General features: G+C 49.3%; 1 protein-coding gene across 4 annotated transcripts in view; it reads left to right on the top strand.

The window, feature by feature from the left end:
- Nucleotides 1–12,196, top strand: part of LOC135903138 (iroquois-class homeodomain protein IRX-6-like) — a 116,002-nt gene that overhangs the window by 91,740 nt on the left and 12,066 nt on the right. For all 4 annotated transcript variants that reach the window (XM_065433534.1, XM_065433535.1, XM_070530712.1 and 1 more), the window contains exon 4: nucleotides 9,767–9,882. In XM_065433534.1, the coding sequence (XP_065289606.1) occupies nucleotides 9,767–9,882 (116 nt within the window). The remainder of the gene's footprint in view (nucleotides 1–9,766; nucleotides 9,883–12,196) is intronic.

Below are 12,196 nucleotides of genomic sequence, written 5' to 3'. Positions count from 1 at the left end.
GCGACCTTACGCAAATTGTTCGTTATTTCTAGTATATATCTTAAATTTCATAAGAAACTATATTTACACATATCATTTATTATAAATAGATATAGTGCATAAAAACAAATTTGCAACTGGAGAAGCATAAAGCAGGAGACATGAATAAAATGAATGTAGCTCAGTAGTTTAAAAATACATTCTTCATTGGAGAAAGGCGTGGCACCCCAAAATGACAATAATTCAAGTATGAGTAAAAGCAATCACAGAATGCAGAGTAGAACTAAAGAAATATGTATATTAGTAACAAGATAAAAATGTTTAGTGCCAAAGAAAGTCACCAGGTCAACACTTTCTGGGATTTTCTGGGACATAGAGGGATGACGCATAGCGTGACGACATTAAAAAATATATTCCGAAGTAACGGCAACTTAGTAATAACACATGGAGTGCCTTCAATAGTAATATTTGTTCATCACATCTATTCCTGAAGCTTCTTACGTGACAATAATCTCGTATTATTAAAACACAGCGCATGGTTACAAATTTTTTTCAAGGATACCAAATCGTCACAAAATTACGAATGCGAAAGAATACTAATAGCCACTTCCCATTACAAGGCACAGAAGGAACACAAAGGGCGCAGTCGACATGCATCATCATAAAAATCGTATGCGGCTCGATCATAAAGGTTCTCATTCAAAGGAGTGAAACGTTTAAGCTATGCCCTGCTTGCATATTAAAGGCCTACTTGAAATACAAGAAACGATCGTTTGAGAGGTGTATAGCTATGATCATTGGTTGATTTGCCGCCAATACTACCATTTCTTCTTTTTTTTTTTCGTTAATTGGGTTGAGGCGACAGGCATACAACGCTTAAAAGTGAGGTTGTAAAAAGTAATGTGTAAGATTTCAACGGCACTGAACCTATCTAGGAAGCGCAAACTAGCTTTGCGTCATCTCTGGACTGCCTCTGGTACGCATGCGCAGGCCAGTCTTTAAGCATCGATTAGGGGCATAGTTCTCTTTTCATCGGGTCGTAACTTTTATTTGCGATCTGCCAGCTAGACACGTGAAGAGATGTCTTCGTGCATATACGGTTGTAGGCATCCAGACTAGCGATATGTGTCTTTGAGAGAATTGTGTGGTGAGTGGTGCCTTTTCAGCTCTCATTACATGGTCTTCTGTTTAATCAGAAATATCACCGTTCTGTCTGTTTCTGTGTGTACGTCTATATCTCTGTGTGCCTGTTGCAGTTCCAGCACTGCCGTAAGCGGTCCATTCGAGCGTTTCAGGTTAAGAGCGTTTTAACACGCGATGTCAGATTTACAGGGAAAATAGCAGGCTTCATAGACGGGCCTTAATTCAAGGGTTATCTCAAATTTGTTTCTGTTGGTTTATTTTGGTGGTTGTTTTCACCAGATTTTTTGTTATGTTCAACGGGAACAGGTTGTCGTGCGGCAGATGAGCTCTTGCTGTTTTGTGTAGGGTTTAGGTGTATGTAGCCTCGATATTGCGTGCAAACACTTCATGATCGTTCGAGCTTGCCTGAAGTGGACACTTAGGGTAGAGACTACAACAACACACCAGCAAAAACAGCCACGAAAAAAAAAAAACCCAATGGCAGCCTATTAAAGTACTACTGTTGGCAATGCCTCTCGCGTGAGGTCTTGAGTACCGTCCATCGTGACGAGCGACGTTAGCTCAGTCGACACGCATTGTTTGTTTCGTAACCTCCCGAACTTAGCGTCGTTGTTAGTCATGGAGTATGAAGAGAGGACGGCAGTGTTCTTGCGCGTGTTAGCAGGCAGCGTTGTTACGAGCGATGAAGGAACAAGAAGTGAAAAGAGCCCCGTTTCTCGTTTAGGCGCTTCTTGTTAAATGCCGGACGCAACGTGGGAGGTTCGCCGGCGCGGCGGTCGCTGAGAACGCGCCGCGGCCGGGAAGACAATGGCTTAAGGGGCGTCGGTTGCGTTCTGGGGCAGACGATCGCCTTGCACTCTGTGATTGTCACCCGGGATGGTTCGCGCGCCCGCAGTGTGGGAGGGGAGCCCTGCGAGGCGGGCGTGTGGCGGCCACGGAGAGGGCACTCGACCTTATCACCAGAAACAGGTTGCTCTTTATTTCTACCTCCGCCAGTGCGCGCCTGTTTTTGCTTGAGCTCGTCGCTCCGTTGGGCAGACGAGAGACTTCGACTAATGGACTCGCCGATAAGGGCGACAGCAAGAAATCTTTTGGGCGGAATAAACGAGAAGCAGCGAGTAAACGAGCCGAGTGACCGGAGCCACAAGTAAAGAGCGCCGGGAAAAAAAAAATAATCTGCAACAAAAGCCACGGGCGTGACGAGTAGAAGAACGACGGAAGACGTCCTGTTTACGGCGTCTCCCTCCTTAGCTGGGGGCTCAACGCGAGGCATACGAATGGTGCATTTTGAGATGTCGCACAGCCTGGGAGTTCCAGCCGGGGCGACCCGCGAAGCACTCATTCCGATTTCTCGGCTTGCCATTTGAACAATTTAGAGATAGCTCCTATCTTGATGACAGCCTCGGTTGCAGTACCGAAGCGCTACTATAGCCAACCGTGGCGAACACCAAGCGGGCGAATTGCTGTTCGCGGTTTTGTCGGCGACTCGCAAATGCACCAGCACTGCAAGCACCTCATAGCTGCGCCCTTCTCAGCGGCCGCAGTCGCAGATTTTGCAAGGGGTGCTCGCGAAATTTGCCGGTGCGTTCTTCGTTTCGTTGCCGACACTCTGGTGGCTTGCTATCTTCGTTAATTGGTCGGACATACCGAAACTTTGTCGGTGAAACAAGGAAAGGAAGGTCGCAGTCTGGGCGTTCTCCGTTCTCAAGCGCAAGATAACTAATGTCTCGTCCTGTAGGTGGTAGCACGGCTTTGATAAGCGAAGTCGGTCTACTCGTGTTCTCTTGAATATTGTAGTCACAAATAGAGAGAGAGAGAGGGCGAGGGGGTAAGGAGGCAGCACGAATACGGAAGTGAAACCTCTGTGGGTTCTTGTTTAAATATATTGAAGAGTAAACTGAACCAAGCCACGTTAAGTAGTTTATATATGCAAATTACAATGGCGTAGACCAAAGCGAGAATAGCTGACTATTGACGGATCGTCTTTCGCGGCTGCTCATTGCATTTATTCGGTGATCTTTTTCTTGCTGCTTAATTAATGATGATTGGTCTTATCTTCCACGCTTGTCTGTAGCTGTTGAGAACACTGATGACATGATGACATACTTCGGTAATACATTTCTTTCCCCACGAGTGCAAACTATTGCTGCAACTTAGGCGACATTATGCGCAAACGTGTAGAAGAAGAAAAAGAAGAAGAAAATAATAATCTCTATTTTTTGTGGCCTATGCTGCTTCAGCAACAGGAAGTGAAAGCGATCTTATCGCAAATTTACGTCGTCGCAAAGTGACAACTTTTCATTTTTCTCCTTAGACACTTATCTTTTCGTGATTTACTACTAGCCAATGCCGCTTGGCTAATCTGTATGCTCGCACCGATCTGCGAAACCACTTTGCGCAACCGCCTGTCCGTACTATAGGAATATATTAATATCTACGCGGTTGAGTTACTTCGCATTCGGGCTCTGTTTGCTCAAAGGAAGATAATTTGGAACCTGATTGCAATCAAACGCGACCTTCGGCATATGCCGAAGAGCTTTTATGGCATGTATCCCATGAACACAATCGATGTCAAGTGATTTGCGCAAGTTTAAAAGGCGTATTTGGCACCGTCCCGGGGCATACTTTCAGCTCCAGTGAACGCCGTGTGACGTTCTCATTCGCTGTCAAGCTGCTTTATGTGACGTATATACGAACAAAGCAATAACGAATAACTTTGATTTCATACAGGATAGATTGAAATAACCACATTTACTATAAGGTACCAGAAAACAGTAACAAATACGTCTGTGAAACGCCGCGCAAGAAATAAAATGTCGGACGTCTTAATCAGCCGTATAGCCCATATACGCCCTGTCGCGTCTTCGTAGGTTCTTCTTGTTCGATGCATCTTAGCAGTGAAAACAAACAAACCACCACTAAGAACACAGGATGGCCTTTCTTTCACGTGCAAGGCTTATTATTGAAGGGGGAAAAATCAGCGCTTCGTGAATATATTAAATTTTTTGTGTCCGTGTTTACCAAGCGCACTGCCTAACTTAACTTTTTTTTTTAAATTGTACAAATACATAAATACAGCCCATTATCGCGTCGTCGCACTGGGAGCACTGAAAAAACAATTTTTGTTTTTGTTTTTGTGAGTAGCTTCTATTTAAGAGTAGTGGTTTGAGTGTAAGCTCGTGCCTGCTTTCAATTATGCGGCTTTACGCATCCTCCCAAGGCTGCTCGAGCGAAAGAGCGACTGGTAGGCGCAGTGTCGAAGATGGCAGAGAGCGATTTTAACCTGGTGGCTTTTACCTCTGGCGCGTAAAGTGGGCCTGGTCTTGCAACGTTCGTAAGTGAAATCATAACTGCGACACGCGAAAAGACGTAAAACGAGTGGGGAGGAGTCTCGATGCCAAGAGCAACAGGAAGGAGAAGCAGCGTCCAGATGGAGTGAACGCTCGTAAATCACCTCGCAGACGCTATAAAACAATGCAGCCGCCAGTATTCCTGTCGCCAGGTTGGTCACGTGATCGGAATGCGCCAATGGCAGTGCGTCTTGTTATGGCCTGCGAAGAGACGGAGCGAGAGCTGGGTAGCCGATGCGGAGCCCCGATAGGCGCGCCGAAAAGACCGGACCAGCTCTCGCGGGTCCCGGCGACCGCTTGTTTCCACACTGCCCAGGGGGAGGCTCTTTGGCTATGGGCTCGCGTGGAGAAACGCGCCTGATAAGAGCTGCGATACTCGGTAGAGAAGTTTGAGAGAGACTATCGGCCCATCGGCTCTCCTTCCCACCGCTCGAAGAACCAAAGAGGACGGATGGCCAGGTATGTACAAAGCGGCCTCGGCGGCCGTCGCCAGCACCGGCGCTCATTTGTTTTACTGCAGCGACCGTTTTCTTGGCGTTTGCTTTGACGAGCACGTGATGACACAGCAACTCCGGGCGGCAGAGGGGCCGCCGCGAGCGCGAGAAAGGGCTGTGGCCGGGAGGAGCCCGAGGAGACGGACGGCGCGGTCGGCGCGCACTCGGCCTCTCCGGGGCACATACGCGCCCAAAACGCGGTAGCGAATCCGATAGCGGGAGATTTATGCTTTATGGCGCGCTCTGGATGAAAAAAAAAAGACTTATGGAGCCCTTTGGGGCTCCTGATTGTGGACTATCTGGCCTACATTCGGAATAGATCACTTACCCACTGGTTTGCTTGTTTTCTCCGCGCGTCGGCACGCTCAGCGCCCCTGTTCGCGCGATTGTAATGAAGATGTCGTTCAATGCAGATAAGATATTCTGACGCTCGCTTGGCCTACACTCTCGGCTCGAGTTGGCGCAGCTGCCAGAATCGGGCATCGCACGCCATGCGCGAGGAGTCGTTTAAAGTGGGCGTCAGGAGCGGCGCCGCTATACACCGGGTTGGCCTTTACTCCTTCTTGGCACATACCCGCGAGAGGGGGAAACGTGGGAGCAGAGGGGGAATTACAAATAGTTGGGTCGCTTCAGAAAGCGTTCGCTTGCAGCATTCTCGCATCTCTACAGAAGTGGGCATTGTCGAAACTACTATAAGCCTTTCACAGAGGGCCTAAATCGGTTTCGTTCTCCGTTGAGCTGCTCGATCTGGAGAGGAAGCTTGTAGTTGGTATGCAGCAACCGTCTCCGCTCTCAGCTATGTTACTAGACGTCGCTCAAATAACTAAAAACAAAAACAAAAGTGCTTCTCATCGTGTGGTAGCGCTCTTCCTCTCGCCGACCTGGTGGCTACCATTAACCAACTATACGCAGTGTTGCAGCTGGCTACAAACTGGTATTTGCATTTTATCGCGCCCGCTTTAACGAGCCGTACGCATGCTAACACCGTCACACGCCTGTTCAGCTGGTCTGCAATACGCGGAGAGGTCCACAAAGTGGTTTCGACTGCGCGCAGTCGGGCAATAAAAGCGAGCAGCCAATAATCACGTATGCGTGCGGACAGCGTGTGCGTGGTTTTTTGCTGCTTTGAGCCGCGCTTGTTACTTTCGGCCCTCTTACTCGCTCTTCTTGCTTATGCTGCAATGCGAGCCCAACGTGCCAGACAGCACTAATCGGAAGTGACCGGTTCGCGCAATGGCTGGAAGGCGATGGACGCCGCAGGAAGCCAAACCTCTTCTGAATAGAAACATACGTGAACGAAAAAATAAAAGAAAAAAAAGAAAAGATCGGGGGACAGGCGCCGAAGGGAGGTTAGCTTTGTAGGGCCCAAGCCTGACGCTGTGCGTATACTGCATGCTGCTGTGTCCGCAGTGGCCATCGTATACGCATGTATGCTATACAGTCGCCACGCCATAGGAAGCCATTTTTGCATTCGGGAAATGTAAGCGGTGCGGCGGCTATCGGCGAACAAGCCTTTTGCGGGGAGCCTTGGGAGGCTCGTGCACGCGGCGCGGTTGGAGGCATATGGCGCCTGTTCACGCAAGGGCGGCTGCACGCGGCGGCAGCGCGTCGCTGATCGGCGATTCCGCCTGGAAGGCCTTTCTTTGTGCGCAGTCCGCGAACTGTGATTTTAATCGCCGCTCTACGAAGGCGCCCAATCGACCCGTTGCGTGTGCGCGACATGTTTTCTCTCAGCGACGACTACTCCTCGGAGGAGGCGACGGGCGACGCGCTGGCGAGAAAGCGGCCGCGCAGAATGGCCGCTCCGAACAATGGCCGCGCCGGACGCCATGGCCCAGCGGCGCGCCAGCGCTCGGTCTGCCTCGCCGGCGCAGGCGTCGTCGCCCTCCAGAGCCGCACTTCCCGAAGGTTAGCACGTGTGTGCTCGACGAGGTATAGTACAGCACGCCGCAGATGAAAGGTGGGAAGGTCAAATGTCGGCATGTAAGCACTGGCGAAGACTAAAGCACTCCCATAGTGATTCTTGCCTAATCTGTAACTGGGGGTGGGGGCAAAGTTGTGGCCACTTGCCCGCAGTGCCTCAGCATACTGCTTTTCATTTTGAGATTGATTTGCCTCGAGAATGAACTCTTAACGAGAGCCGGCAGTGGGCGCTCCCGAAGCGAATTGACCCGTGATGAGGGTCGCGACACGTGTGTCAGCACAGGCATTCTCGCAATCCTACACCGGCGTTGACGGGAAGGTGGTTGGTTCTGAGAACGAGGACCGTTATCAAAAAATAAGGACCGTGTGATATGCGTACAACGTGTGGTGAACGATGTACTCCGAAAGGGTCCGCTAAATTGTCAAGAAACCCAGCGTTGTTGACCTCCTAGGTTTTATTACCAACATCACACGTGGACTATCAGTGGTCACGGAAAGCTGTTGCTTTTGAAGTCGTGAAGACAAAAAGCCACCGCTTCTGAACGGATTGCTTTTCTTGCTCTCAACTCAACGGCAATTATTTTAGGCACCAGAGTGCAGTGGACTTTGGCGCTCTTATGGACTCGCGAAGCGCACTCAGAGATTATGTACATATTGAGGTTATCCACAGTAAGGAGGCACATTGTTAACGCGTTCAGATAATTCTGTACGCATTTCGCTATGCTATACTACTACCAGCTTCACTCGTGCCCGTGTCGCAAGTGAACTATGTGCCATCCAATAATTCAGTACGCAGCCTGCTGAGAGCGAAAGCTGCGCGAGCGTTTTGCGATCCCGTTTGCACAAAGGTAGCGTTTGGGTGAAGGGCTGTGCAGTGAAATTGACAAGATGTCGTCGCGGTTTCTGTATTTGTGACTTGTAGTTCGGGACTCCCATCTCACAATTGTAAAAGCTTTCGAAATCACTTGGGGCACCGCAAACGTATAGAGGGTTCCTCGGTGGCAAACTCATCTGATTAATGAAATCTCCAGAGCACGCCGTGCGACGACAAGAAACGCGTGGACCGGCCAAGTTACGCGGTTGCTTAGTAATGTTCACTCGGCATTACTGAACTTTCTTGACGACTTTCCCTCTCTCAGACAACGTGTACTTTGTGTAATTAATTTTTTTCTTTCTTTCTCTCACTCCGCGCTTGAGTACAGCGCATGCAGCTTTCCGAGATGTGAAATTTCTCGCAGGAGCAGTGTGTTAGTTTCTTTTCGAATTAAACTTTCAATCCTGATTTGTATGCGCAAGGAGCCTCTTTTCTCTGTTGCCCGCGGCCGGCGGCTGCAGGCACGCGGTCTGTCGCCTTTGCTCTGTGTCTGTTATGCAGCGCCGCCACTGCGGGCCTTTCCCTCCTTTTCTTGCTTGCTGGGCTCTTCGAACGGAAGCCTTGTTGCTCATTTGTCCGGTCCCTGGATGCACTTTCGGAATGCCAATGAGGGAGCGGGCAGCGCCGACCAGCAGGGAGGCGGCGCGAAGAAAGAAAAAGGAATGGACCACCACACTGCTGTTCGCACACAGACGCCTAGCAGGAGGCGAATGTCTTTTTCAGCACTTATTTCCCCCAGGCTCGAACAATGTCTGGGGGCTATAGGCTACCAGGAGCGTCTATAATGCTCCGCGCTGCGTTGGAATACATCTGTGAACTTTTCGGAGATAGTTTTACTACGATAAAAGATGCTTTGCTTTGAATTTTTCGGGACAGAACACTCGTTAGAAAGGGTGGGAAATATTTGAAGCTGATGAACGGCATGGTTCATTTAAAGTCGTCTGATGCTGTACCATGTTGTCTGTCAGCGCACTCGGTCATTCGGTTTGGTTTGGTTTCCCTCTAAAATTGGGCGCATATGCCACAATGGGGGGATAGGCCAAGGTTCGTATTAGATTAGACAAAGACATTAAGTCCTGTCTATTAAGAACAAGCGAAACATTTGTAAAAATATAAAATGAAATGGAAAATATTGTAACATACTAAGAATTTGGCCAGAAAATCACCTTGATCAGTCAAATTTTCAGTTTCCACGGGATATTTTTTTCCTTTGCCAAAGACGATGACGTCACCTTCCCATTGCAGTAAAAGGAAATCCTTAAAATCGGCTCCGCGCTCAATTTGGCCGCCGCATGTCGATACAAGAACTGATTAGCATCATTCGTAACTACGAACGTTGTCCTTTAGACGCACTTATAGTGCGGTTGTTTGATGCCGGTAGTTTGACGAAGTTCGCTTCAAGTGTAGAGAAGCAGAGAGGCTGCAAGGTGGCAGGTCGCCAGCGCTGAAAATGGTAAACGCACACCGATCCGGCTCCAAGGATGCTTCTCGTCATAAGGAAACGCTAACTGAGGCAAAGGAGAGGCCTTGGGCGTTCTCGCCTGAGTGAGCGAGTGAGTGAACATTGGCAGAGCTCCTCGGTCGTCGGCGCTGGCCTTATGAGAAAGTAAAAGTGGCATGGTCATTAGCGAGCTGATTGATGTCGATGAGAGAACCCTTTGGCGCTCGAGACTCCAAATGCCGTGATGCGAGCCCAGATTGTTAATTCTCTGGCATCGCGCCTTTTAAAAGCTGACTGAGTGACAACGGACGCATGCTTCGCATAAGCAAGTTTTTGTTCATTCGATGCAATACGAACAGGTGAGAGAACACTTTCAGCGCGCATCATACCGACTATAATGTTGCATCTAGTTATATACTATAACATGCACCGATAATCAGTTGAGAATAAACTGCACGTATCGCACGCTGAAATACCGGTATGCTTAAGTGACGGTCTTCCGCTGCACAGCGCGGCAGGAAATGGATTCATAACATATAGGAAAATGGCAAATTTCTCGCAGGCAAATGGCTTCGACCTGAAGGAGAACCTCGAAGCATGGCGGAACCTCCCGTACGCTGCGTCCATGTACTATCCGTACGACTCGGCTGCCATCGCCGGCTACCCGTTCGCGAATGGGTAAGTACTTATCAAATGACATCACATAACGCAGTGCTTCAAACATGCTCATTAGTTACGCCGCGAACTGTCAAGTTCCAGTTCACGCACAAGCGTCTGGGCGTTCGGTGCATTTTTCGCACGCACGACCTCATCGGGAAAGCACACGATGGTGCACATATAGCTTTCGTTGTTTTATACATGAGACATGAACGACGTGAAAAAATGTTGCTGCTCTGCGTGCACCATTCGTATAACTGCGTGTTTTCTGCAACTCGCAGAACATAGTGTACTTCTACCGCTGTAGCCTGCGCAACTCCGTGTATATATTGTGTAGTTGAGGTCGCGCATATGTATATTAATCAATAGAATGGAGGCTAGGTTCCTTGGAATTAAACGCAAGTGTGCAAAATAATAATAATAATCAGAAGTGTGCCACTTTGGTGCTAAATGCAACTGCAGTGTATTAGCATGAGGATTATGTTGAAAAAACGCTGTCCGCGACCAGTCAATTACAAACAACTTTCTTTTCTCTTTTTCTGCACGCCAGGGCGTAAGAAATGAGCTGAATGCGGTCAACTTTTGATCGAAAATCACAGAGAGAGGAGCGAGAGACAAGTGATAAAGGAGGAAATGCAAGGGAGTTATCTAGGCTAAGCCCGGTTGACTACCGTGGACTGCAGGGGAAGGCGAGGTAGGGGATAAGAGAGTTGAGCAGATCAATATACTTATTGAAGGCAGCGTGTCTCAGCGCTCCGATATCTAGTGACGTGAAAGAACGTTGTCGTTCATTCTTGCGCAACATTCTTCGTTGACGAGAAGGCCCAAGAAGAAAAAAAAAGACAACGACAAAGAAAGGAAGGAAGCGTGAATTGTCGACAGACATTCTTTAGTTCGGCGGAGCTGCTTTCTCTAGCCGGCGAAGGCAGTCATTCTCCAGCATACCGTGGATTCTTCGCCACTTCTACTGCATCCTCCAACGGCTTCACCCCGAAGCTGGCCCACGGGAACTCAGCAGAAAGAAGCGCGGAATCTGGCAGCGCCTTTCCCTGCGCACCAACGGCTGCTTTCATTGTGCCGGGCCCTCTGTTTCTCCGGGAGCGTGTCGTCCTTGCCTCTTCGCGCCGTTTGCATGAAACCGGTCCGGGGCTGCACGAGGAAGTGACGCATGTGTAGGCAGACGTGCGCGCACGCTGAACGGCATTCAACTTCACGAAACGCAACGACGCAAGTCGGCACGCTGCATTTGTGCCACTCGTGTAGAGGTGTGACGGTCGGAGCTGGAGGCAGCTAGCGCCTGTTCGGGGAGCTTAGAAGGAGGGAAAGGAGGGGAAGGGGGTTCCTTTTTTTTACCTATATTTACTTGTTCGTTTCTTGCTTGGTTTTTTCCTAATGACAAACACGAATTTCGCGTGCCTCTTGGTCGTCCGGTTTCCAGTTGAGTTCACAGCTTGGAAAATTACGGGGTATCGTTGGCTCAGTTAAAATAAAGTGTATCCGCAAAAAGAAAATAACAAAGCAGGCGGGCACCCGTCCCGAAGGAGGAAAATGCGGCAAACATTGCGCCCCACCTTGGCCTCCCCCTCTCCCAAATTGGCCTGAAAGGAAATACATGTTCATACGTCAAACAGCCTGTGGGTTCGCGGCTTGGCTGGCCGGCTACTGAAAGCACGAAATGTAGCGCCCACAATGTACACAGGCACACGCATTGATACGCCCGAATCACGCAAGCGCGGTGCGCCTCGGCGGTGGCGCCTGCTTCGGCGAGGCTGCGTGCGCGCCGCGGACCCGACGCACTTACCCGCCCGCACCGGGAGCTGCTGACCGTGCAGGCGGCAAACGATATCGCATGCATTAAACTCTCCTCCGGTGGACCGTCACCGTTACGTTTCCGTTTAGCCTGCAGCTCAAATGCACCAGCGCCGCCGTAATTACGGTCGTGGTGATATAGGGTACGTGATTCAGTACGTAACGATAGTACGTAACTTTTCTTCGGAGGTCTTTTATTCGTTACGTAGCTAATAGCAACTTTTCTTCAGAAGCCTCCAGTATTAGTTTCCAATATGTCTATAATTGCTGTATAGCTAGAAGCCACGTCGGCTAACGAGCCGATATCAACGCGAAGATACTAATTCAAAATTGCTCCTACTCCGGGGTGCTTGCGCGCGGATTTTATAAGCACGCAACGAAATTCTCGGATGATTCTGTGTAGATATCCGAAGAGGCTTCGGAGCACCAAACTCAGTGCCCGCCCCCAGTTCGTAAAATGAGAATAGTATCTCTATCGCTAGCATTTTTTTCTTGATGCTTGAGAACATTTCGTGTCTTTCGTATT

The sequence above is a fragment of the Dermacentor albipictus genome, chromosome 1 (genome assembly GCF_038994185.2).
Source record: "Dermacentor albipictus isolate Rhodes 1998 colony chromosome 1, USDA_Dalb.pri_finalv2, whole genome shotgun sequence".
Lineage (NCBI taxonomy): Eukaryota > Metazoa > Arthropoda > Arachnida > Ixodida > Ixodidae > Dermacentor > Dermacentor albipictus.
The sequence above is the reverse complement of the archived record's forward strand: the minus strand, read 5'-3'. Positions and strand labels throughout refer to the sequence as shown.